The following is a 25773-nucleotide window of genomic DNA, read 5'->3' as shown; positions in this document are numbered from 1 at the left end:
AGGGAAAGGGAAGAGAAGGAGAGTGGTCTGTAGAACTTAAAAGATGAAGACGAAGGCGTCGGAGGGCCTTTCATTCACAATGTATTGTGTCTGTAACACAATGAATGGCTTCTCGTTGTCGACCGTGGACAAAGGATTGGCCGCACAATGGTCGCATTCACGCGTTCCAGGTGGGTCCTGCAGGAAAGTGACGGGCGTCTCTTGAGACTCGAAGCGCTCATTGGCAAAGAGTGTGCAGTGCTCGACGCAATTCGATGTTTCACGAACACTAAGCATTTCCCAAGCTTTGTGCCGGTATGGAGGTGCGCCAGGGATTCAAACATGAGACGAGACCTGCGATTAGACAGAAGCACAAAGATTTGAAGAGAATGCGCATTGTGCCGCGCTCAAAGTCCCGTGGGCGTTGTTCCAGATGTGTTTGTCGGCATGAGGTGCCGAGCAGCCAGGCGCTCTCGTCGTGCGGTTGCAGACAAGACGCCCGACCTGAAACGCGAGGTACGCGCCGCCTTGCTGCAGTGAAGACCTCGCTTCGGAGTCGCCCGCTCGATTGCCGTCATGCCGTGGTGAATCATGCCAGCCGTATGTGCTGATAGCGTTCGATATGCGATGAATCGACCGAGGCAGGATGCAGGGTGCTTCTGGATGTGTATGCTGTGAAATGCGAAGTGAGATCGAAGGGTGAGTGATGTAGACGTGCGACTTAGTCAGCAGATAAGTAGGGCTCTCGGCCGTCTGCCGAGAACAACTCCACACGTCTCGCAGAAAGCGCGCTGGACAAGCAACACACGTTGGTCCCTTGCATGTCCAACATCCACCATCAACATCACAACCAACGTACTACCGCACCCAGAACGAACCTATCGTGATCGCCGGGCTGATGCGAATTCGATGATGTCCATGTCGCCATAATCTTCCAACGCGTTGCGCCGCCAGCTTCTTCGCGACTGAGAAACCCGCAACGCTCCACGATCGCGAGCAGAGAAGATGGCCACCGCAGCGGTCAACTCGACGCGTGTGAACGCACCACAGGCGTTTGTCTCGAGTTACGCTCCACGAATACGCACATATGGGAATTCCCTTTTGACGCCTGTGGTGCCACAAACCATCCTTCCGCCAGCACGAACAACGAAACGAGGCACGACCGTTATCAACTACGCCGACGATTTCGAGGATGATAGTATAGAGGACTCAGATGGCCCTTCGCGGCGCGCAACGGGCTTGCGCACCGCGCAGCAACGCAATGTGCCTGATCCCATGGTCGAGAAGGTCAAGGAGCTGGGCAAGGAGATTCACGCGCCAGTAGACGTGCAGGGCATTTGGAGAGACTGGATGGGGAAACCTAAGCGGACCCTGACTGAGAGGCAAATGCATGTTCAGTCTGCACTACCGACGACGTTGATACCAATCAAGATCGATCTGGATATTGCGCCTTTCAGGCCCGAGGCCGCGTTACCTACGCCTAACAATGCGAAGGATTTTGGGATCGATGAGAATCTTCCCGCATACAAGGCACCGGAGCCGACGCCGCCATATAGGCTCAAGGACACATTTTTGTGGAATCTGCACGAAGCTCTGATCACCCCCGACATGTTTGCCAAGACTTTGGTAGACGAGCTGGACTTTCCTGTAATGCGCAAACAGCACATGATCAACGAAATTGCTACCCAAATCCGTATGCAGCTGGAAGAGCACGCGCCGACTGCGCTTCACCCACTGTTCCAGCCCGATGCAGGAAACGGACCGGCCACCACCACAAATGCTCCCACCCCGTCAATACGACCTGGTCCGTCTCGCGAAGACTCTTCCACGCCGCTACAAATTGGCACGCCCATCAACAGAAATCTTGACCTACCTCATATGAACGGCATCGAGCCGTCATCGGACGCCGCTACACCCAACGAAAACGGCAGCTCGACTCCTGCAGTGGCAGTGACAGCGACACCTGTCGCACGCGACTCATTGACGTCGTCAGCTATTAACCCTGCGGACTCGCATCGCTGCATCATAACGCTCTCCATCAACGTCCAAAACAGGCTGTACACTGACAAGTTCGAGTGGTCACTGCTACACCCACCTGGATTTCCTGAGATCTTTGCTCGTCAAACATGTGCTGATATAGGACTTCCGAGCGAATGGGTTCCAACGATGGCACATGCTATCTACGAGGCCAGTCTGCGTCTAAAGAAGGACATGGTGGACAACAACGGCACTCTTGCTGGTGTGGTAGGAAGTGGTGTGGACGGCTGGGGGGTGCTAGAGAATGAAGTGTGCGAGTTTCATGGCACTGGCATCACTTCGCTCGGGGTCGGCGCAGGCTGGAGAGTGGACGAGGACGGACTTGGCGCTGATTGGGAACCGAAGATCGAAGTGCTCAGCAAAGACGAGATTGAAAAACGTGAGGGCGATCGAGAAAGGCAGATCCGGCGGCAGCGACGAGAGACAGCTCGATTTACAACGACTCTCACGTACCAGACACAGAGCAGTGGGCTCAACGACTACTTTTCCGGTGGTCTCGGCGCGTCACAAGCTACAGTCGGCGGCGATGAGGAGCGAATGGGTAGAGGCGCAAGATCGAAACAGAAGAGACGGTTTAGGAGTCTGTCTCCGGTTGGTCGCGAGACTCCTGAAGCCGCAGGGTTTGGAGGCACCTCCTATCAGCTCACCGAAGGCGAGCGTCAGTATTGGCATTGTTCGCACTGCTGTGTGTGGGGCTCAGCGATTTGGGGTGTTCGCGATGGACCTGCTGGTGCAAGAGTAAGTTTGCTCCCAGCTGCTGAGATTGATGCTTTTCTAACGTGTACGCAGACGCTGTGCAATAATTGCGGCTTGCTCTACGAACGGGACAAGCGCTTGCCACCCTGGAACGCCCGACTATTCGCACACGAGAAGAATCAAGGCTCCCGCGAAGCTCACATTCCACAATATGCGCAGCCAGCGCAACCTCAACGGCATATGTCTCAATTGCAGTCTGATGTCGCCTCTTTCCCGGTGTCAACGCCTGCGCAAACGCCCGCCCGCCCTCGCGATGATAGCATCAACCCCAATTCTCACCTCTACACGGGCGCCTCGACCGGTGGTCAGGGACAGATCAGTGCAAGCACTATGGCAGATATCATCAATTATGCAGAACCAGGAGAAGATCTCGACTGGACCAAGATCACAGAGCCCAGGGAGAGAAAACGATTGCAGAACATTATTAATGGACGCAAGTACCGAGAGAGGAGACTGGCAGCTGAAGGGCACGGCGGAAGTGGTGGCAACTATCCTGGGGCCGCTGGTGTTGGCAGTTACCTCAGTCAGGGCTACGGTCAGCGGCAAAGTCTCCTGGCAGAAAAGGCGGCAGCAGCAGCAAGTGGTACCCCTAGTGCGTCGTGAGCATTCGGCTGAGAGTGGGCAGCGGAGTTGTACAACTAGCAGACTTGTAGACTTAGAGCCGCATCGCAACTGTTCTGACATGCGATGGACATGATCGATGAACGACAAATGACATGCTCAGCAGCGCAGTGATCTCCTGCGACATTTTTGATCCTATGCGGCAACAATTATCCATACTCCTGGCCGCTCACGAGACCACCTGCCGTGCTTCGCTCAGCGCGCACGCCGGCGAAAGCCATCGAACGCAAAAGCCAAGGGCGCCACGACGATCATGGGCGTCTCGCAGGGGTCCACAGCTGCATCGTGCAGCAAGAAAGTCGCGGCCACTTTCTTTCCTATTGGGACCTGAAGTAGGAGCGTAGTGGATTTCTCTATCAATGCGCCCACGGATCAGGAATTTTGACTGGGCATCCGTACGAACGAGCGTCGTAAATCTCCTTGAAGCGAGCCCCTGCATATGTTCAATGGGCAGACAGTTGATCTGAGGAGCGGGTCGCTTGGCGGCCGAACCAGAAAAGCACCGCGACCTGTCCACCACTTTTCTGCGCCACTGCAGCCACGTCCACGTCTCCCACAGGCTTCTGCTGGGCCGCGGTAGCGTCGTTTGCCAACAGAGAAGCTCAATTCGAACAGCAAGACGCAGTTGCTCTATCGAAGAGTGAGTCGATGCGAAGCCAGAGGAGGCCACTTGGAAAATGAAAGTGCCCCGACAACATATCCACCGCGCCATTTGCGCCTGAGGCGGGCGTCCGGCTATTCTTCACATGCCAGACGACCCTGGCGGTATTCAGGAGCCCCGCTCGGCGGCTGCATGATGGCACGTCAAGCTACCAAGGGCCCGTCAGGCACACGCTGATGGTCAGTGGCAGCTGCCGAGAAGGCACACTACGACGCCGCTGCGCATTGCTGCTATAAGTGATTGCCGGAAGCCTGCAGGTGAACATTTTCCTCTCCCACGACGCACGCACTGAACACTTCAACCGAAATTGGCGTGATCACCGGCCGACAGATCCCCCTCGTCGACCGCGACTCTCCTTATGCCATCTCCTTAGAATAATGAGATATTGTGCTACCGCTCACACCACAGACAATGTCTTCGCCTCACGCCGTTTCGACACCCTCCCGACCTGACCGCGTCGACTCGCCGCTCGCCCTCCGACACATCTCCTTCCACTTCGACAGTTCCGCGCCAGAGAAGAGTGCCCTGGCACTCATCGAGCAATATGACCCGAAATGGAAGACCGAGGAGGGGCCAGTGGAATTCGTGCGCTTCACAGACGGCATCACAAACACGCTCATGAAGGCAATCAAGCGGCGGCCAGGCATGACGGAGCTTGAGATTGACCGGAACGCCATATTGATGCGAGCATATGGCGAGGGCACAGATGTTATCATAGACCGTGAAAGAGAGCTTCGAGCACATAACCTCCTGGCAAATCTCGGCCTCGCGCCTCCTTTGCTCGCACGCTTTGACAATGGTCTGATGTATGCATTCATCCCTGGTCATGTCTGCTCGCACCTGGACCTCGCAAAGCCAGAGATCTCGCGTCAAGTAGCCAAAATGCTTGGTCAATGGCATTCTCTGCCCATTGGCGCTATCACTTCTACGCCCATTCTCGATCGCGAGCCCGAAGCCCAAGAGCACCTTGCGCCTGTCAATGGCAACAGCACACGCCCATTCCCCAACACGTGGGCGACCATGCGCCAATGGATCGACGTCTTGCCCAAAAGCACCGAAGAGGAGAAAGAGCGCATAAAAATGATTGAGACAGAACTTCAATGGCTAGAGCCAAAGCTCGGCAATACCAGTTTTGATGGTCGAGAATTCGTGTTCGCACAGTAGGCCTCGCCCAGGGATATCTCACAATTTTCTGAACAGCCATATACTAACACATGTCTCGTAGCCACGATCTACTTTGCGGCAACGTGATTGTCGATGTTCACTCCGACGCCAAAGAGAAGCCAGTCAGCTTCATCGACTACGAATACGCGACTCCCGGTCCCGCCGCATTCGATATCGCGAACCACTTCGCAGAGTGGGCAGGTTACGACTGCGACCATGCCTGCGTTCCGAACAAATCCCAGAGGCGCGAGTTCATTCAGCACTATGTTGCTTCATACCGATACCACTCGATTCCCGAAGGCGATGCGACGATTGAGATTGACTTTCAAAAAGACATCGATACTCTTATGGTGCAGGTCGACTTATTCCGCGGTCTGCCTGGATTCTATGTAAGTTCTACTACCTTTTCGGAGGCCGCTCGAACGTTTTACTGACAGTCATACTTCTACAGTGGGGCATCTGGGCACTGATCCAAGCAGACATCAGTCAAATCGACTTTGATTATGTCAAATACGCAGAAGGCCGCTTCAAAGAGTACTGGTCATGGAAAGAAGAAGTCACCGGCGAGCGCAAAAAGGCTGGAAGGGAACAGTACGTTCGAGAAAAGAAGTGGCAATCGTCTTGAAAGGAAGTAATAATTTGTAATGTTCAATCTGGAGAACCTTGGACATACAAGAGGTCGGCAGATGTTCAACCACAATGCCGCAAAGAACTTGGTATTGCGCATGAACCATTTTTGGGGACTTAGCGGGATAGGCGGGCGCCGGCTGGCTTTGGATGGAAAGTGTGCGAACTGTATAGCGCGGGAATTCCTTATCCTGCAATCGGTCTTGGGTCTTTGCAGGAGGGAACGAGAGCAAGAATCTCATAAAAGAGCACGCGGCTCACAGGACGGGAATTCGATACGGACTTCGTGTCATCGAGGCGGAGTCCTGCCAAACCTTTTTCACTTGTCTTCAACATGACGATGATCCGCACAGACCAAACTCGAAATGAATGAGCGATGGCAATAACAGCTTGCAGATGCACAGCAAGCGCTTTCGTGTAGTTGCCATTGCAGAATTTGTCCAACACAATGACAACTTCCTCTTCAGTCACGAGTCCTGAGATTTCAAGAAGTTTGGTCTGCAAGGCGCAGCGGGAAGTAAGATCAATTATTTGCACGCTGATTCATCGCGCAGTCTGGTAGACCCACTCCACGCTTCCAATAAGGCAGTCACTCACAGCAGCAGAAAATGATTTCAGAGTCTTGAAGAATTACATTCGAGCAGAGCTACTTCCAGACCAAAATCTCAACAAAACTAGAATGACAAAAATTCCTTACCTGATGACGATCTCAGCGATTGCAAATGTGGCCAGGATTTCACCACCGCTCCTGGTCGTGAGTTCTCCGAGTTTTCTAGATGGATGGATAGCTTACTGATGTTCGATAGGCATTTTCGAAGCTAACGGCGACATGTCTGTGCACTGAGAGTCAGCGTCAGGATGCCATTTTGGGCATGTTCCATCAGCTACCATTTTCAAGCCTCTGGAAAGGTCCTGTGATCCGACCTCGAACGGGTCTCCTCTTGAAAGGTCCAGTGATTCGACCATGAACGAGCTCTAAGAATGAGAATCTACCAGGGCAGGTGTGTCGGCATCGAGGGCTGTCTTCGCCCTGATGGGGAGTGCATAGAGTATTGCAGCGTGGAAGAGCTCAGCTTCCTTGATTTCACTTTCTGGCGCCTATCAGTAGGCGAAATTCAGCTGTAGAGCCTGGAATATATTCCTTGGTGGAGCAGGCTCTAATCGAGCATAATCGTTGAAGGTAAGCTGAGTTTCTATTCATGGCGATGTCATCGACTAACTGGCAGCAGCAGCTTTCAACGCATCCTCGGCACCTCTGTATCCATAGTTCCTCTTCCCAAATTCAACCTGATCAAACTCACCCGCCGCTGCTTGGTCTTTTGGTGACAGCAAACCACCCATATGCCTCGACGACCACGCAATATCCTGAGCGCGCGCCTTCCTAATCTGCAAGAACTTCGGTATTATTGCTTCGACATCTTCGAACGTCTCAGCATCCTTGAGCAAGAAACCCAGCGCTTCCGCGTCTTCGAACGCACTGTTGCAACCTTGCCCAGCATGTGGCGTGACAGCGTGGGCCGCATCACCAATAAGCAAAGCTCGGCCCCGATGCCATGTATCCTGCGGATCAATGTCACGAATTCGCCAGGCTTCGACAGTTCCATCGCCGGAGTGATGATGGGAGAAGATCTTCGTCACTGCTGGGGGATAGTCCGAAAACGCCGCTTGAACTCTCGTGGCTGGAACACCTTTGATAATTGTCGTCTTTTTTTCCTCGAATTGCGCAGCGAATTCTTCTTCTCTAGCATATCCCACAAACTGCACTTCCCGTGAGTTGATGTGGTAAGCTAGCATTCTCCGCTTGTCACTTCGTCCGTTTGGTGATGACCAGCTCGTCAGTCCAAAGTGTCCGGAAGCAGCGAAGTATGCGAGTTCGGGCGTGGCTTCGACTGCTGAGATGGGGACTTGTGCCATGTATGCAAGCAGATCGTGATTTCTGGCTTCTGCTTCGAGCTTGCTTTCTCCTGATTTGGAGACGACGGCACTTCGTACGACTGAATTTATCCCATCGGCGCCGATGATGAAGTCGGCTGTGTATGCATTTCCGTCAGCACTGTGTACCGTGCCATTCGAGGTGTCCACTTCTACAACTCGAACGCCTTCGATCACTTGAGCGGGTTTGCCAGTGAGGTCTGGGCTCGTAGCAAGTCGATGTAGTTCCTTATGCAGATGACTCCGTTTGGTCAGAACGCTGGGTGCTCCGAATGTTTGCCGCGTGTCGAAGTCTTCGGTGAAAATCTCTTGGTTCTTGTAGTTGCGGATCCAGACTCTTGTCATGACTGCCATATCAAGTTTGGAGTCATCGATTCCGGCTTTTTGGAGTAAATTGTAGGCATTTGCGATGACGCTTATGCCGTAGTCGTTTTTGGTGAAGTCGAGATGGTTTCGTTCTAGGATTGTCACGTTGTGGTTTCGTCGAAGGTAGGCGGCTGCGGCAAGGCCGCCTAGGCCTCCTCCTACGATTAGGATACTTAGGCCCATGTCGAGATTGGTCTATATCTCTTGATTGCGGTGAAGCTTCGTGGCCTGTCTTGCTGTTACGCGTTATTTCGGTTCATGCGGATGACCACGTAAGTGAGGTTGCGGAGGTGGAATGCAGTGCCTGTAGATCATCTGGCCCGTCAATGAGGTTACGCAAGATCTTATGTATGAAAGAACGTGGTACGCCTTGGACGCCTGAAATATGGCAAGGTTCAGACGATGCTGCCGATTTCTCCGTGCTTACGCTGATCCTTTTCAGGTACGGGGGAGAGACTTGCGCGGCAGTATCATGAATGGCAGGCAGTTCGCGACAGCCTCGTGGCTTTGATGGGCACTCTCTAGGACATCACAGGCAAGCGTGCCAATTGATGTTGCGCTCAAACTAGCTGATGTCGAGGACAATTGCTGAGTATCACAGCTGGGCATCACGGATCGCATGAGCACTCGTGGTGGTCATCGCTTCATACTGTTTTCCATGCGAGCATGTGTACCTGACGCATTGGACAAACCAGGTGTAGCAGGGTGCATCGATGTTCAAGTGTGAAGAAAGGAAGCAAGTCGGTGAAAGAAGAGTGACGAGCGTAGGTGGCAGATTGAGAACATCCATTAGCGGCCGCAATTCTCCGGCCAATCGAAGTTCAGCCAATGTATCAGGAGATGGAGTCATCGCGTGACTCCATATTCTAGCACCTCCCATCGTCATTGTCACAAAGCACAAGTAGTGAGCTCACAGGGTTCGGCTGGGTCAGGTACTGAAGTACCTGCAGTGTTACATGTGGCTCACATGGAGAGCTAGGAGCTTACTCGACCTTTAAAAAGAAAGCCAGTTCGTCTGGCATCGATGGTTCGGCCTGAAATCGCATGCCTTTGACTTCTCCATCTGCGCCAACCACGAAATGAACTTTCAGTGCTTCATCTGTTATCCAGGTGCTCGGTCCCATACATTGAAGTGCCCACCAGTAGTCACCAGAGACGTGATGAAGCGTTGCTGTAACATCAAGGTAGGCTTTGCCTGCAGGGGTGAGGTAGAGCGGCACGCCGGCTTCTTCTTGGTTGCTTTGTTGCCCCATCGTATCTTCAGTTTCAATGCAACCACGAGCCGGTTTCGACATGGAAAGCCGGTACGCGTGATAGGCGGGATGCTGGTACACGCCTTCAAACCTCTGTACGGGTAGCGAGGGCGGGATGTGGGACGACAAAGCTTTGTCACCGAACAGCTTCTTGAGAACAGCGTCTTCCCTCAGTTCTGCTTCTTTGTCCTTCTGAGCCTGCTGCATGTACTTCGCCGTGTCGAAACGCTCGGCTTCTGGAGTCTGGAGGTAATCGTCTAAGAGGTGTTGAACGATTATGTCGTACGCCATACTGTAGGAGTTCTGCAAGAGCATTACGGCCCATCCCGATTCCCCTTGTTCGATCTCCGCTGCTGTTGGAGGAACCATGAGCATGTTCGCCATGTATCCGGCAATAGCACCGGTGTGAGACAGAATCTCACGCCCACGATAGACTTGCGAATACAATCCGAGGCAATATGCTTCTGGTCCGATCCAAGGTCGTTGCGGCTTCTTTTCGACCAGCATTCTCGGTTTGCGTAGCTCGGCCACCACTTTCTTGCTCAGAACATGGTTGTGGTCCTGAGGCGTCGTCATGAGGTGCTGCATCCAACGGGTGTAGTCGAGGACATTAGAGATGATCCCACCAGAGCCGTGCTCAGGTGGAACATCGTCCCAGGAAACGCGCTCGTACTCGTTGCTTGCTTCATTCCACAGATGGGCTCTAGCTAGACGAGCTCTTTCGTTCTTCTCAAATAGCCTCAGTGCGTCAGCCAAACTATACGTGGTATTGAGCATGCCCAGTGGGTGAAAAATGTGGTCGCGAAGCAACGTTCCGAAAGGAACTCCAGTTACTGTTTCGACAGCATGTGCTACGGCCGTGTAAGGCACATTACTGTATTCCCACTTCTCTCTGAGTTCATGATGCATTGGTAGCTAGTGATAACGGGTCAGTAATTGCTCGAGAGACGGAAACTGCATTGCGCACAAAACGTAGAGATCGCACGACCTCACGATCTGACCAGGTTCCATTGATCCAGGTCTTGTCATGTCTTGGTAAACCCGTGCGGTGCGAGAGAGCGTCCTCTAGGGTCACATGGCTCGTCGCCCATTGACCACCAGCAGACCTTTGATCAAGCACAAAGTCATCTCGTATGAGCTCGGCGAGTGGTGTTTGCCAGGTGATCGGATGATCCGGAGATTCTACGAGACCTCCCGCTACAGCAGAAGTGAAGGATTTTGTTGTAGATGCACAGCAGAACAGTGTCTCTGGCTCAGCTGGAGTCTTCTCCTCGAGATCAGCAAAGCCATATCCTTTCGCCTTGACTTTGCCATCACGAAGAATCGCGATTGACAGTCCGGGAGTGTGGAATTCCTCGAGGACTTTTCGCACAAGCTCATCGAGCTTCGGGTCTTTGATGTCTTCGTACTGGACAGCGGAAGCTTCTGGGGTTGAGTCGCCCATGATGGTGGCCCGAGTTGGCTACCTCGTTGGCTCGGACGGGTTCACGCAGGCAGAGAAGCGCAACTGCTCCTCGTGCCACCAGCGGATCGCCTGAGGTCCCTGCCTGATCGACACTGCGTTCAGCCGCATACGGCAGCCCCCAATAAAGTGGGACATGCCACCGGAAGCGAATAGTTCGCGGTGATGATCCATAATCGTCGTGAGATGGAAGAAGATTCGTAGATCAAAGGACAAGGCAGCCCATGCGATCAAGTGTGCCTCGCTAACGTTAGAACCAGTTTAGCCGAGACGAGTCCGTGGTTGATGCCTCAGGCGATTCGCTTGCGGTCTGTCTGTCTCTGTCTGGGTCTGGGCCTGGGCTCGCTTCCTCGAATCTTGTCCCCGCTCCACCAAACAACAATGCAGCCACGGCATCCCGACACGTGCTGCATCTTGTCCCGTCGACGTGTCGACCAGAGCGTGTTGCAGCCAGCAGCGTTGCAGTCAACTCCGCAGGCCGCACAGCATAGCCCGGCCAGCCTGACTCAATCAGCAAGCGCAACCCTGATGACGACCGCAGAGCATGAAGACTAAGAACAGCACAGCATAGCACTGCCTGCCACGAGGGGCGGGTCGAACTCAGCCCTGCGCGAACGAGGCCTCTTTCCTGGAGTCTAGACTATATGGGATGGCCCGCCATCGTAGCGTTGCCCAGCACGGCCATCCATCAGCCCACAGCGACAACGTCTCACTCCAGCCGTGCGAAAAACCACGTGCGACGTTCAGCACGAGCCTGCCACGATGGACGCTTTCCAGACGCACGCCATATTGGCGGGAGCTCATTGGCTTCAGACGCATCTTGCTGTACCGCGTGCTCGGAGCAAGCGACGGGCGGGTGCAGTAAGTCGCAAGCCCCAGCATCGTGGCCCAGCACGTCTTCAGCGCCATTCGTGCCTCTGGCTTGTGGAGGCTTGTTCCCAGTGACTACCAACAGGGCTCAATCCTTCGGCCAACATGCTTCTGGGCCAATGTTGCTTCACGTGATGCTAGCACTTGTGGCGCCTACCGTTTTCGGAAGTTACTGCTGAAGCCCTCTCATGAGAGAAACATCGCCTACATCCGATGGCTTGGACGCCAAGCAACCATACAACGCTTCCACGAGGTTAGCAACGAGCATATGCTGCTTGGCAGCACTGCTTCGCACCGCCTGTGCCAATTGGCTTCAGCACGACTGCAGTAGAATGTTCTTTACGGCACGCCGTCGCAATGGTGAGCTGGCGGTGTTTCCGAGTTGCTGCAACGCTGACGGTCCTGGGAGCATCCTATCCTCTTCACTTGTCCAGACTGTATACCGTACAGGGCAAGTACCCTCTGCCACAGGGCTGTTTCACTGCTATCTCGAGCTCGCTATCAAGACTTGGCTCATTAAGCCACGAGGCGCTTTCGCACTCGCAATACAGAGGGGAACATCAGCCTACCTTTCAGCTCGTACCTATATTACTGTAGATCTCTACCCTGTCAGTCACAGTCATCTTCCACAGACGACAGTAACACAAACACCATAGGCTCAGCACAGCCTCGATACCATCACCAAGTACCGACAAAGCGCGGAATTACTTCGCCATGACAAGTCACCCCAACGTGATGTATGGCGAGTGGTCAGCCGAGATGCCGAACGACCTTCTCGCAGAGTACCACAATACTCAGGTACAAGGCACAATGCAACCCTTCTGGCAATGGGTAGGATCTGCCCGTCTCTTGTTCGTTGACATAGGTGCTGAGAAAGGTGTTTAGACGTATGAGACGACCAACTACGTCCCTTCCGAGCAGTCTGGGTCATCATCGCCCGAACCACATACCACGCTGGACCCAAATCTCTACCACGAAGACTTTCTCGACATTTCGCAAATCAGCACACCCATGTCTGCTTTCGACGACACAGCATCCGAAACAGCGCAAGCGGGTATCGTGGCCACTGGAGCAGGCGCAAACAAGCGTATGCGAAGACGAGAGCAAAACCGAGCATCGTAAGCTCGTCCGAGCCTGACGGTACTGTGCAATGCTAACAGTCAACACAGCCAAAGAGCATATCGCGATAGACAGCGTGGAAAGATCGCTGAGCTACAAGCAAGAGTGTTGGCCCTCAGAGCACAGAACGACAAGCTACAAGCACGTAACAACATGCTCGAGGCTGCCTTCCAGCGCGACCGCTCAAAGCACGCTGGTGAATCAAGCCGGCAGGGATCAACCTGAACATACGTGGAGCGAAGCTTGTCTACTCGATTGAGCGAAAGGATTCTTCTGACAAGAGCGATTATACCATGGCGGAGAGGGTGATCAGTAGTGCGAATGCAATGAATGCAACTGAGGTTGGGTTTCGGAGCTCACAAGAGCACGACCCTGTCGAATGTCATCTGGTACGGATGTCGATCGCCGGTACATCCGGAATCTGGAAACGACTCCTGAGAACCGGAGTCAACGGCTTCTCAAGCCGACTGGAACTGGATGATGCGCCGTAACGGCTCGGGATGCCGTGGAAGTGCTCGAGTTGGCTGAGGTGGTGAAATGAAAGGAGTTTGAGCCAGGTGCACATGCATCTCTATCCAGCTGCTGTATTCTAGCTGCGCGTCACGACAGAATGCGAACTTCAGAAAGACATATCACACCTTCGACAGTTTTCTCCACACAGTTGCAACATGTGCTCGCCGTTCAACCTCGTGAACTTGACTCACTGTTGGCGTGTTTGCCGTTTGAAGGACCGGAAGCACGCGTGCCAACGTCCGAGATGACCCTCAATGCTGTGATAGGCCTCCGTCTCGTTCATCACCGCTCCAGACCCACGCCTCTAACGCCCGACAAACCTGCAAAAGCTACTTTCGTGAGCTCTAGGTCATTTCCCAGCCTCTGGAGGAGAGCTTCGCGTCTGGTTTGCATAACGCTTAGCCACTTCCACCATGCCCTCTTCGACGTTAGAAGCTGTTACATATACGGCACACCGACTCTCCTCATCATCGTTGTCAACGGCATAACCAAGCTTTGCCAAAATGCCTATTGCCGCCCAAAACAGCAGCATTTGTATATGAAGCATGCAAATACTGCTCAGTTGCTGATGCTTTCCCTCACTACCCATCACAGTCTTTTGTTTCATGCTCAACGCTTTATGTCTTTGTCTTTCTTTTGCATAATTTCATCTACTCGTTAATGTTTCGGCCGACCATGTCCAGTTTCGTGCGCACGATGCACCTCTTATCTGCTCTTTCAGCAACACTCTCTCTAGTCTCCTTATCACACGCCAGTCCGATCGTCTTTCCAGAGCTGAATGATCCGACGTTCACTTGCCCCAGGACTCAGAATGTGGGGCTATGTTGTCCTGCTGATGTACGCTCCAATGGTGGAGTGGAAGACTGTCTTGTCGCTACACAGATGGTGCGAAGAACTCGTGAGTCAACCTGAAGCAGAAAGTGTGTCGCAACCATGCTGATGTTGGTGTTCCCAGGCAATCCTATTGAGAGCTTCGCACCTTCTCCACATCATGAATGCCCAACTGGGCTATCCAGCATCCCAGTATGCTGCAAATCGAGTTTCGCCACACAAGTAAGCCTTGTTCGGGAATCTGCTTGTCGCCATCGTCTAATAGTCCTTGCAGCAGACCGGCGAAGCAACAATTAATGGCCTGAACTGCGTCAGTGCCGAACTACCAAAGACATACCTTACCCGAAGATACTCAAGAGTGGCACACCTCGAAAGACCGAGTGCGACACTTGCATATACCAGGTCGCCGCGACAAGCGGCAGAATCACAAATTGAACCACGAACGATTGAACCACGAGCGATTGAGCCGCGAAGGCTAGAACCACGAAGACTCGAACCCCGAAGGCTCGATAGTCTCACCCAAGCAGAAAGTGACGAACCCAAAACCACCCCCGCAACACTAGACGACGTCGCCAAAATCGCCAAACGCCTAGAAACCATCGTACGCGACTCACTCATGGAAGTCGACGTAAAAAAACTCGCCGACTGCGAAGACATCTCAGTAGGATTTTGCAAAGCTCGCGTACATCCCGAAGTCCGCAGTGACAGTAACAACAACGCCGAGCCAGAACAAGAATACAAATTAATGGCACGAAAAGCCGCTCTCGATGCCCTGACTGATGGAAGGCTGCCTGAACTCGCCGAGCGCTCCGAGCTTACGAGCTCACTGGATGCTGCTGGTGGTTTGAGCGCCCGTGATGCAGGGAGGATTGCCAGCGCGGAGCGCAGGCTGAGAGTGAGACTTGATCAGGCCATCCGGGTTTCGCAGCTTGCGGAGGAGACGAAGGAGGGGAAATTGAGCCAGACAGAAGATGTCGAGGATGATGATCAGCCTTCTGCTGTTTTGAGGAAGAGGAGTGTGGCGTACCATGATAAAGGGCCGCATTTTGAGACTTTGGCGGAGACTGTGGCGCAGGATTTGGTTGATCCTCTGACGGATCGGCCCCAGAGGAGGCATCTTAGTGGATTGCATGAGTTGAAGCATGCTGATGCGTGGTGGTATCCTTGAGAGATACGATAGAAATAAATCTAAATTATTCATCCTGACCTGCATGTCTGTGGTGGTGGTGGTGCTAATGATCCAGACGTTTTGGCATGTCTGTCACACGAAACTCTTGCTATAAATGTAATGCTGTTTTTACACAGTGATGGATGATGCCCGATACTTTGCAAAGTCTACAGCAATGATGAAGTCGTTGTCGTGTTGGAGGAATTGGCTTCACTTTCAGGCACGAAAGTGAATGATGCCTTACGGCCTTGGCATCGCGCTAGAGTTCCATCCTTGTCGCAGCGACACCTCCTCCTAACCACTTGTCGCCTGAAGTCGATATCGACTCTTCCATGTTCACCTCACAATCTTGCACGCTTTGTGCGGAAAGTGACATGGCTGGCGATATGCATGCACGACGCTTGATACAGTTGCTGTGTGCGACAGCGGTATGCGCCTTCCGCGAAGTGAGGGCGAATACTAGCCGTGAGGCAAGATCGCCCATCATGTGGTGGCAGGCACAATTATAGTGAGCGTCGATCTTGCGTGTCATGGCGCAGTAGTCCTCCTCATTCCAAGACCTCTCTCTCCGAAGTCTTACACCCACACTGCAAACAACAAATCCTCCAAACACAACCGACAACCACAACACCTGGTTCACGATGCTGACCTACCTACTCCTCACCCTTGCTGCTATCGCAGTCGCATTCGCTGCACCTCAGACCCCGCCATCTGGCTACCAGCCACTCTCCAAGGCCATTAGCGATCAAGAATTCGCTCTCACCATGCGTGTAATTGGAGAGGCTGGGCAGCCGATGTATGTGGCACTCGTGGCTACCAAGAACGGCTCAAATGAAGACCTCGTCCTTGTCGGTGATCACGCGGCAGGCTTGGGCGGAACTCCAGCGTACACGTACAACTTCAAGCCCAAAGAAGCCAATGGCTTCGACTACGTGGCGCTGAACATGGACGTGGAGGGTACCTCATATGGCCTCTTCGCAGCAGACGTGGTAAATGACATTCACCTTCGTTCTCCCTGCTGTAAATCCCAAATGAAACACGAGTTGACTCGTCATTTCAGGGTTCCGTCTACGGCATTGCAACCACCATCACTGCTGTCAAGGACATGCAACAAGAAGAGTGGCTCGTCAGCGATTCGAACTCCGAAGTCCATCGCAAGCTCGCTGCTGGCAACAACGGGTTCTACGGTAAGTGGATCATGACTAGCAAATTCCATTCGAAATGGGTTGTCTCCTACTGACAAAAGGAAATAGCATGCCAGGCCACTGTGAACGGTAAGCAGACTACCGTATTGAGCTGGGGCGTCTACAACTCCAATGGTAGCGCACCACCTGGATGCGCCAACACAGCAGTCTCGAGAATCTGCAATGTGCCAGGAAGCACGGCGAAGTGCCCAGAATCCTAGTTGCATCGACTTAATGTACTGGTGCCTTTCTCAGGAGGAGCAGCGATCGGAAGCGACAACCCCAAAGCAAAGCCTTAGCTGCATCACGGTGATACACTGCTACCTTACTCAGTGGGAGCAGTGGTCACGGGCAAAGTGTGTACGATGCGTGGTAGACCATGGTAAATCACAAGCTCAAAACCACCTTCTAAGAGTATGGTATTAAGATTCTAATTGACTTCGTGACGTCGTCGACGATGCGTTGTCATGACATTACTGTACAAAACTTCCTGGCTCTCCGTGCCAGCCTGTAGTGGTATCTTTTGGTGACGCTCGCTATGCCTTATATAACCCTCGCACCAATAATCGCGAAAACAAGTCTTCAGCAAAACAATTACTTTCTGCTTCTTCGAGATCCAACGGACGACGAGCGGGATGCAGCTTTTGCATCGTGTACGACTTTGAAGCTCTCTCTGGTGTTGATTCGGTCCAGGTCGAAGGGACTGGACTGGTACCCGATTGGGCCTCTCTGACTTGCGCGGCTCCTGGTACTCCTCAAACTGGCTTTGGATTTCGTTTGCGTGATCGGCGCAAATCGTGGTTGATCCTCTTCGGTGTCGGAAATTCCATCAATCGAATCTCGTCGAGGCTCCTCAACTTCTTCCTTGGCTGGACCCTGTGCTTCCTGATCTGTTTCTACAGCAGTATCATCCGTATTTTCTGCGTTCTTCTCCGGATCGGATTCTGTTGACATGTCGGCGCCAGATCTCCTGTCATCGTCCTTCTCGTCATCTTCTTCGTCATCGCTGAAAGCTTGGCCAGCCATTTGTTTCATGAATCGGTCGGATTCGGCGGAGTACTTGCACTTCTTGCGGATTGCGGCTCCGTACTTGTAAAACAAGAATGGGAAAGGTACGCAGGCTAATGCGAGGAAGGCAGGGACGCTCGAAGCCCAGTGGATACCGAGATTGGCGTACATCTGCGAGGTGAAGAGTGGGAACGCGGCTCCGAAAAGGGATCGGAGGACGGAATTTCCTGCAAGGACTGATGCGGCGAAGATGGTGTAGGCATCGATGAGGTAGTTCATTAGCCCTAGGAAAATGAGAACCATGCCGAATCCGAAGGGTGCAGTCGCAATAATAGGGACCATAAAATGGATGGAGGGAGAATTTGTCCAGGCGAACCAGAAGAGTCCGATGGGAACTGCGATGCCACCCAACATGACCATTGGCAAACGTGCTTCCGGCGGTGCGAATCCCTTATTTTCGTCGGAAATTCTGGCATATCTTTTGTTGTCCCACACAGAGTACGACACCGCGCAAAGCATTCCGACGGCAACCCCTAGGAAAGCCAGTCCGCCGATTCCTGGGCTCCATCCACGACCCTGCTGGAAAACAATTGGGAATGCGCTATCCAAAGCAGTCAGTAAGCGGTACGAAGATGTCTAAGACAAGTCTTTCGCGCGTCGGAGATGCCTGACAACGACTAAACTTACCCAAAGCACATGTACAGCGTGCCGTAAATGATAGCCATGTAAACGGAGAGCAATAAGACGATTGGTTCGGTCAGGAGGAGGATCCAGGGTCTCGAGAGTGAAGTCTTGAACACTTCCACGACCGAAGTGTCGCCTGCTTGGATGTCGCCTCTGGTTTTGTAGACTTTTCCGGTCATCCTGCTCAATTCCTTTGCGCGAGCACGGAGGAGGACAGGTGGGTAGGTTTCTGGCACAAGGATGGTGCCCAAGATCCAGAGAGAGGCAGCGAAAAGTGCCATGACGCCTTGGTTCCATCTCCATCCCGCGTACTGGCTGGTAAAGCCGCCCACGATGGGTCCAAGGACCTTGTATCAGAGTCAGTACTTGTCTTCACACAATGATCGGTGTAAACACTTACCGGGCCCATGAATGGCGCTGCTGCAAAAAGGGCCATCGCCAGCCCTCGTTGCCTCGCTGGAAAGATATCTGCAATCACACCTCCTGCGTTCGTGAGGGGGCTTGAGCCGATAGCGCCAGCGAAGAAACGTAGAATCACCAGCGTCCAGATGTTCTGTGATCCAGCTGCACCAGCAGTGAACGCGGTCAAGCCGGCGTAGGTAACTGTGAACCAAATCTGTCGTCCGTACATTTCTGAAAGCGGTGCCCATCTAAAAGCACGTTAGTAGTGCTCCGCAGTGCAAAATCGTTGAAAATGTGCTGAAAGACTCACAATAGTGGTCCGACCGCAAATCCCAGTACGTATAGCGACACTCCCAAAGTCGCTACAATTTGACTGCACTGAAATTCGCGGATGATGTCCTGAATGCCTCCCGAGTACGCACTGGAGATGAAGGCCACTGCAAGGGTGACGAGTGCGACCACGAAGGTCAGACCCCATTTTTTGCTTTCTGCATACAGCATGGGATTTCGCGGGTCATTTTCAATCCACTCAACGACATAGGGATCTTCTGCAGTTCCTGACCCATCGTATTCCCACTCTCGAACTTCTGATGTTATGCCAGACTTGGAGAGTACTTGTCGGAAATGTGGTATCTGCTGAGGGGTCCCTGCTTCCACGTCCTTGTCGGCCATGGTTCCGCCCTGTCAGATCTCGCGGAGATCTCAGTCCCCTGCGTGATCGCGCAATTGCAGCAGGGTGTTGCGATTTGCCGACAGCGAAAGTGAATGCCGTCAATGTCGTTCGTCCTTCTCAGAAGATTTGCGCGCCGGTGGAAGAAATCCTTATTATTGTTACAAGACGGAGATGCTCTCGGATGGCGGCACCTGGCGTTCGACCCTGGTTCGAAAAGAGGAGTCGGCGACGTGTGCTGGACTTCTGTACGGTCGCAGGAGATGAAACGAAGTATATGGCTAAACAAGTTTTCGATGACGGGTGGCTGTTTGCTTTTGGACGTCTAGGCGGCCAAGTCCAGGAAGAGAAGTCTTATCGACAAGTGCCTCGGGTGTAGTGGTATTAGGAGATCGACAGCACAGAATTGAAGATTGAACTGGAATGCTCGAGGCAAGGGATGCGAGTGGGTTTTCTTTAGATTGGAAAAAAGCCTTGCCGGCGAACCGGCAAGAGGCATTGTTAACGCCGCGCATGTCGCCACCAAACATCCGAGTTTCGATGGTATCAGATGGACTTCATGCTCGTCTGTGGCGGCTCTAGTGCTGGAAGAAGCACCCAAGCCGTGGGTCGCCAGGTATGGGCCGTACCCGGGCGCGTGCATAACCAAGCTCATCGTTGAGCTTGACTAGGGAAAAGGTTTGCTTACCGAGGAATCGGCCCTTGCAAACAGCGACCCCCGACCACGTTGAATCTATCGTCAGATCACGAACATCGCGCCGACAATGGTCAATGCACTCTGTCCGCGTGGCAGCGGGGTCCAGAAATATACTCCTGCTTATGAAGAATGCGAACTGCTCGAGAATCGCAGCTGTCTCATGCTCGTGTCAGTTTTGAATGTGTGTACGTGTTTGCATAAATGCACAGCGGTCGGCATCGGCCCATTCCTGCGGTTGTTCGGCTCACAAGGTTTCTCCCACCATGACGTGTTATCGAGCTGCGCAACATCATCGCTTGGCGAACGTGAAGCAGCCCACGTGCCGGCGTGTGCTTGTATGTAAGACATTGATGATGAGCATAGACCAATCGACTACACCTAGACTTTGTGTGCGGTGTAGGAACGGAGTGGCCCTCTGGACCGAGGTTCGCCGAATTTGCGACGCTCAACATACTGTAGTCCTAGTCCAGGTTGCAGGAAACTGACGGCGTTTCACGCAGCTCAGTAGTGCACTGTCTGCACACCGACATCGAAGGACACCCGGACATCAGCAATGACCTATCCAGCATCGTCTCATGCTGGCAAACTGCCTTGGGTGTCACGCGGTATTTGCATCCACGATTTGTGATCAGTGTAAGCCACGCACACCCGGATATATCGAGACCCAGGCATGGATGAGATCGTTCGTATTGGGTGGCAGATTGGCAGAAGGCAAAAGGTACGCAAAAGCAAGAACGACTCCCTACGCGCACATTGATGAGGGCATCAATTCTCAGATCGATCTTGGAGCTCGCGATGGAGACGAGCCCTGTTCATAAAGGCCGCAGGCGCGGATCGCAGCTCTCCAATTAGTGCCATGGAGGTCTTCATCTTTGGGCATTGTCAGCAACTGGAACATGGAGCTGTTGCTCTGTTACGGCAGAGATGGAAGAGGCAATACCGCAAGCACTGCCACCTCGAAGATAAAGACTTACTGTATACGGGTGACAGAAAATCTGGAGGCACTACAAGGCTCCCCAGCACTGTAAGACTGGTGGAAGTGGTCACGGATCTCACATCAGAGCCAAGCGAGTAGTTCGATCCAGGTGAGAATGTATTCGCTGAGCTTGGTGCGGTGGATCATTGCGTATGTTCTGGCTCGTGGCTAGCGAGTCAGAGACCTGGGTCAAGCGTCGAATCCAGGGTCATCTTCATGTTATCGTCAAATGCCAAGAGCGCAAATAGCCATTGGAGTGTAGTGAAGTGAATGATGAAGGACTCGGGCTTGGAGCGAACACGAAGACACGCAACTGATGAGTCATCATGACGACCCGATCTTCCGGTTTGATTCTCCCACCTTCGAGGTTCCTGCCACCGCGTTGAACGCGACTTCACCAGAACAGAACTTACAGTCAATTCTCGTCAAATAAAATGCATGCCAAGCAAATCCTTTGCCATACGCTCGGTCCACAAGACACAGCACACGAAGCATTGACATGCGTGTTCGCACTTTCGAAAAGGACTTTTGCGGCAAAAGAGGACGAACACAGGCCGTCGAACCAGCTCTCCGAGTGGCAGAAACATCTGCGTCGAGATGGATCGGCTGTGCTGTACGTCACAGATTCGGAGAATGAACATGTTCCACTAGGCTTCGTGTTTGTCCTCTTGCGGACCGCGCCTGAGCTGGGCATTGAGCTGCCACACATATGGCTTGCTGCTGTTGATCCAGCTAGCCGTGGCTCCGGTGTCTTTGCACTCTTGATGCAGCAGGCGACACAGCATGCTCGGAATGCTGGTGCTCAGTCAATGACTGTGTGCACTTATCCGAAAAGGTTCGAGAGAATGTACGCGGTGCTTCAACAGCATGGCTGGGAAGAAATGGCAAGAAGAGAGAGTGGCGAAAAAGTGCTTATGAAGCTTGATCTAACAGTCTGAGATTGCTGCTAGCTACCACAGTCTTTTCCAGCGATCTGGCTCCCACCATGTCAAGGCACCAATGGCCAGTACAGGCGCGGCAAACACGGATATCTTGAGCATGAACTTGGAAAGTGCTATAACATACATGGCCCGGTGCGCCATGATGAATTGAGTGGCGTCGTTCATGCGTGGAAAATTCTCTTGCGGTACCTCGTGACCTAGGAATCCGCAGAGTGGCCCCCAACCATCCGAGACCTGGTAGTGATCGAGCGTTCGCTCAGGAGGCGAGCATCGGCGAACGAGCTCGTAATGCTCAACGAAGCGCTTGTGGGCAGGACCATTGACCGACCAGTCCGTCATCGTACCAAAGAAATTAGGCATCAAGGCGTTCGCGTGGCGCCAGAAAGGTTCGCTCAGAGCTTTGTCCCATGGAGCCAGCCATTCCCATGATCTCCAGCTGAGGACCCTTCCTGCGGTGGTCTGCATACTGTGCAGCCACTTCTCCGCATCGCGCGTGGTGATGACGATCTTTGCTTCCGGATATGCCTCGATGAGCTCCTCGGCGAACGCAATACATGGAACATCGCAGCAAGCATCGAAGTTGCCGAGAATTTTGTCAAACTCCGCTCGCCCAAAGGGCTTCCCTTTGCCCTCGTATTTGGCCTCGAGACCTTCTGCCCAGACATTGAGGTTCGACTTTGGTGCTTGGACAGCTTTAGCCATGTGGTATGGGGTATAACCAAGCGTTTCCAGGGCCGAAAACATGGACATGGTCCCTGTACGGGAAGCGCCTAGGACGAGGACTCTCATCGGTTTGGTCCTTATCCCTGGGTGGTTGTCGATCATGCGGCCTGTTTCCGGATGAGGAGTCGAGTTGTATGTCTCCTTCAGCTCGCGGGGCTTGATCAAATCCGACAGTTGTTTTGTGCGTGCCATTGCGAAGGCCGTCTCGATGATCAGTTGCATGGGGCGAAGTCTCGATATGGGGTGAGAGATGCGTGGGCGACTGCATTGCTCGTCGTCCGCAAGATCTCATATATGTTGAACTCCTTTCGCAGGATGAATGATACACTGAGGGCTGAACGCGCTACAAATCCTTCCACGTGCAGCTGGAGGCTCCATATAATGCGATAAGGGATTTTGGGTTCGCTCTTTCTCGAGAGCCTCATTGTTGTATATCTCGGACCAAGCAGTGGAGCTCATGAACGAGCGTTTCATTTACCATTTCGCGCTTTTCTGAACAACACCCGAAATGTTTGAAAAGCTGGTCGATTTAGTCGCAAGAAAACAAAGATACAGCCCTAAACGGGGTCTGCCAAGGTGCCGGCCCAGATTGGCCCATGTGGATGCTTGATAGATGAGCTGAAGAATTTCAAGGTCCTCCACCCCTGCTCTTCGCGAAGTCAACATTCCATATCTCGGAAGCGCCAGACTCTGACCCACCGAACAAGCTTGCCTGACTCTATTTGGCATTGGCGTGATCTGAACGATCGTGGTAGCCGCGGTTGTAAATTGGGGACACAGCGAATCCTTCGATACGTACGCCAAGAAACATAGCCACTGCATACACTGCCGAGTCGCAAGACGATCAAGTGCATTAGCCACAATGATCTTCAGGCATCTCCCCATTTACGAGTATGAAAGTTCATTCAGCCTCAGGATTCTGTCTGTAGGATCGTGGTCAGGCCTGTCCTGCGCCGCAGCATCATCGCCGACCACTTTACATAAAGAACGAACTGTGCATCGCGCCAGGGTATCGTGATACTATCTCAGTGCAACACACAACACTCAAACACATTCAGACTTTTCCGTGACTGCGATATCCTCCCACTTCAGAGACCAACAACAACAAACGATGTCCGATGCAGCAAGCCTCGCACAATGCTCAACCAAATTCGGCAGCGAGAAACCAGCCTCAATAGCACCCAGCACTGCAAAGCCATCGGAGCCTAAAGAGAGCAGGAATCCTTTCTCAAGGCTGAAGAAGAAGGAAGAGCCGCTTCCACAATGGAAAATTGATCAGCAAAAGAGGTTCAAGGACTGGGAGAAAGCTCGGTAAGCGGTCACGGATCCTGCGTAGCTAGTGAGCGTCATGACTGATTGCATTGCAGGAACAAACAGACGAGCTCTGTCGGTGCCTTCACAGACTTCTACAAACCCAGTGAACAGAACAAGGCATTTTGGATTTGGTGGCTCTAGCCGAGGGTGGCATTTGATTTGTTGCTTCTGTATACTAGATCGCGGAGGCGGTTTTCACATTTTTAGAGATACCCATATACGCATTCACGATTCAACGACCTCAAACTTGTCCAGCTTTCCCAGATCATATCCTATCCAGCAAACTCAATCTCACCACAGTTGCTATTTGAGACAACGAACCCGACAGTAGCGCTACCTGTGCCCTTGGCGAACGTCCCGACCTCTTCAGTCGCAGAGCAAGTACCGCTCAAGCCGAATGGGAAGAAGTAGCAGACACTCGCAGCGGGATGCCAGGTCGAAGCACCGCATGTGCCGCTCAATAGACATTGAACACAGCACTCGTAGGCACTTGTCGCACCTGAACCGAATGAGAAGCCATTGTCTGGGTTTATGGCAGCAATGTTGGCGATTCGAGTATTGTCGACGTAGGAGACGGTATTACTTGGGCCGCAGGCTGCGTAGTATGTTGGTTGAGGTTGGTAGATGGTTGAGATAGAAGTGACGAATGTGGTTGTAGTAGATGACTCCGTGAAGGTTGTGCTTAGTGTGCTTGTGGTTGAGATTGTGATGGTTGTGGAGGCCACTGGAAGCCGTGTGACTGTGGTGCTGGTCTTTGTCGAAATGGAGGTCTATTTGATGTTAGGACTATTTCGTGGAGGAGGGAAAGGGAACCACTCGCCTGTGTTACAGTGCCACGGGGTGCCTGGATTGTCTTTGTAGTTTTGGAAGTAGATGTGACAGTTTTGGTGGTAACGATTTGAACGCGTCTGTTGCAAGTGACGGAGCCTTTGTATTGTGGTGGGTCGTACGTGATTGTTCCGTCGTTGCCACAGATAATCTTCTGCTGAGTCGCACGTTCCTGCATCTGGACAGACACAGGCTCACTGGACGCGACTTCAGCGCCTCGTTTGGCTCGCTTGGCAGCAGCGTGACCTTCGGCAGCCAATGCAGACGAGATGGCAACAAAACCTGCAGACGGCTGAATGGTGGTGGTTGTGAATGTGGTCGTGGTAGTCGAGCTCACTGAGGAGGTGAGAGTGCTGACCAAGGTGGTGTAGGCACTGCTGGTAATCGTAAAACTAAGAGTGGTGGAGAAGGTGCTTGTGCTTTGCGGCAATGTCTGCGTGAACCACTTTGTGGTAGTGGTTTTCTTCGTGAGAGTAGTACTGGTGGGTGTGATAGTCCTTGTTGGCGTGATCGTCTGTGTCACGGTCTTGGTCAAGTGCTGGGTGGTCGAATGTGTCGTTGTCCCGCCCGAGCCTTGCGAGGGCTTCAATGCCGTCTTGCACATTTGTTGAGAATATGTGTTTACGCTGTCAGCAACGACTGAAGTCGCCAGGAGCGCGGATGTGATAAGTGGTAAAAGCATCTTGATTACTTCAGCTTGCTCGAGGGAATGCAAAGGGACGATGTGAGGAGCAGATAGCAGGGCCGCCACTCTTATAGGTTTTCTGCAGCAAGGCACCTACTGTTCTCCAGGCAAGCTTTCACTCAGCAAGCGATGCATAGTTCGCGAAACAGGAATTGGAAACGCCTCCGGAATTTGTGAGTTCGCGTAGCAGCGAGAACGATGAACGGTGGCGCTGTCTTTTCTCGAGCCGGCCACAGTCTAGATGCGTGCACGCGATAGATTTGCTGGCATTGTGCGGGCATGCAGACACGAGAACGTGTCAA

General features: G+C 52.9%; 11 protein-coding genes across 12 annotated transcripts; 6 read left to right on the top strand and 5 right to left on the bottom strand.

The window, feature by feature from the left end:
- Positions 1 to 984: 984 nt before the first annotated feature.
- Positions 985 to 3375, top strand: CKM354_000382000 (uncharacterized protein; the record flags this gene model as incomplete). Its single annotated transcript, XM_044799037.1, has 2 exons — positions 985 to 2754; positions 2806 to 3375. The coding sequence occupies 2 exons, from the start codon at positions 985 to 987 to the stop codon at positions 3373 to 3375; spliced, it is 2340 nt and encodes a 779-aa protein (XP_044654972.1).
- A 1090-nt stretch (positions 3376 to 4465) lies between these two features.
- On the top strand, positions 4466 to 5843 carry CKM354_000381900 (uncharacterized protein; the record flags this gene model as incomplete). The annotated part of the gene is made up of 3 exons (XM_044799036.1): positions 4466 to 5214; positions 5280 to 5607; positions 5670 to 5843. The coding sequence occupies 3 exons, from the start codon at positions 4466 to 4468 to the stop codon at positions 5841 to 5843; spliced, it is 1251 nt and encodes a 416-aa protein (XP_044654971.1).
- A 1217-nt stretch (positions 5844 to 7060) lies between these two features.
- On the bottom strand, positions 7061 to 8326 carry CKM354_000381800 (uncharacterized protein; the record flags this gene model as incomplete). The annotated part of the gene is made up of 1 exon (XM_044799035.1): positions 7061 to 8326. The coding sequence occupies one exon, from the start codon at positions 8324 to 8326 to the stop codon at positions 7061 to 7063; it is 1266 nt and encodes a 421-aa protein (XP_044654970.1).
- An 800-nt stretch (positions 8327 to 9126) lies between these two features.
- CKM354_000381700 (uncharacterized protein) lies at positions 9127 to 10840 on the bottom strand (the record flags this gene model as incomplete). The annotated part of the gene is made up of 2 exons (XM_044799034.1): positions 9127 to 10311; positions 10364 to 10840. 2 exons carry the CDS (start codon positions 10838 to 10840, stop codon positions 9127 to 9129), a joined length of 1662 nt encoding a protein of 553 aa, XP_044654969.1.
- A 1602-nt stretch (positions 10841 to 12442) lies between these two features.
- Positions 12443 to 13072, top strand: CKM354_000381600 (uncharacterized protein; the record flags this gene model as incomplete). Its single annotated transcript, XM_044799033.1, has 3 exons — positions 12443 to 12559; positions 12614 to 12846; positions 12898 to 13072. 3 exons carry the CDS (start codon positions 12443 to 12445, stop codon positions 13070 to 13072), a joined length of 525 nt encoding a protein of 174 aa, XP_044654968.1.
- Positions 13073 to 14035: 963 nt separating this feature from the next.
- Positions 14036 to 15359, top strand: CKM354_000381500 (uncharacterized protein; the record flags this gene model as incomplete). Of its 2 annotated transcripts, none has more annotated exons than XM_044799031.1 (3): positions 14036 to 14258; positions 14316 to 14413; positions 14466 to 15359. In XM_044799031.1, 3 exons carry the CDS (start codon positions 14036 to 14038, stop codon positions 15357 to 15359), a joined length of 1215 nt encoding a protein of 404 aa, XP_044654966.1. The 2 variants fall into 2 exon arrangements, with proteins under 2 accessions (XP_044654966.1, XP_044654967.1); XM_044799032.1 differs by having other exon boundaries at positions 14457 to 15359.
- Positions 15360 to 16000: 641 nt separating this feature from the next.
- Positions 16001 to 16764, top strand: CKM354_000381400 (uncharacterized protein; the record flags this gene model as incomplete). Its single annotated transcript, XM_044799030.1, has 3 exons — positions 16001 to 16348; positions 16420 to 16546; positions 16613 to 16764. The coding sequence occupies 3 exons, from the start codon at positions 16001 to 16003 to the stop codon at positions 16762 to 16764; spliced, it is 627 nt and encodes a 208-aa protein (XP_044654965.1).
- A 373-nt stretch (positions 16765 to 17137) lies between these two features.
- On the bottom strand, positions 17138 to 19309 carry CKM354_000381300 (uncharacterized protein; the record flags this gene model as incomplete). The annotated part of the gene is made up of 4 exons (XM_044799029.1): positions 17138 to 18152; positions 18239 to 18582; positions 18636 to 18885; positions 18948 to 19309. The coding sequence occupies 4 exons, from the start codon at positions 19307 to 19309 to the stop codon at positions 17138 to 17140; spliced, it is 1971 nt and encodes a 656-aa protein (XP_044654964.1).
- Positions 19310 to 21930: 2621 nt separating this feature from the next.
- On the bottom strand, positions 21931 to 22836 carry CKM354_000381200 (uncharacterized protein; the record flags this gene model as incomplete). Its single annotated transcript, XM_044799028.1, has 1 exon — positions 21931 to 22836. The coding sequence occupies one exon, from the start codon at positions 22834 to 22836 to the stop codon at positions 21931 to 21933; it is 906 nt and encodes a 301-aa protein (XP_044654963.1).
- A 919-nt stretch (positions 22837 to 23755) lies between these two features.
- CKM354_000381100 (uncharacterized protein) lies at positions 23756 to 24099 on the top strand (the record flags this gene model as incomplete). Its single annotated transcript, XM_044799027.1, has 2 exons — positions 23756 to 23955; positions 24012 to 24099. The coding sequence occupies 2 exons, from the start codon at positions 23756 to 23758 to the stop codon at positions 24097 to 24099; spliced, it is 288 nt and encodes a 95-aa protein (XP_044654962.1).
- Positions 24100 to 24230: 131 nt separating this feature from the next.
- On the bottom strand, positions 24231 to 25468 carry CKM354_000381000 (uncharacterized protein; the record flags this gene model as incomplete). Its single annotated transcript, XM_044799026.1, has 2 exons — positions 24231 to 24728; positions 24779 to 25468. 2 exons carry the CDS (start codon positions 25466 to 25468, stop codon positions 24231 to 24233), a joined length of 1188 nt encoding a protein of 395 aa, XP_044654961.1.
- Between the last annotated feature and the right edge of the window lie 305 nt (positions 25469 to 25773).

The sequence above is a fragment of the Cercospora kikuchii genome, assembly GCF_019650295.1.
Source record: "Cercospora kikuchii DNA, contig_00002, whole genome shotgun sequence".
Lineage (NCBI taxonomy): Eukaryota > Fungi > Ascomycota > Dothideomycetes > Mycosphaerellales > Mycosphaerellaceae > Cercospora > Cercospora kikuchii.
Note: the sequence above shows the minus strand (reverse complement) of the source record. Positions and strands in the feature narration are given on the sequence as shown.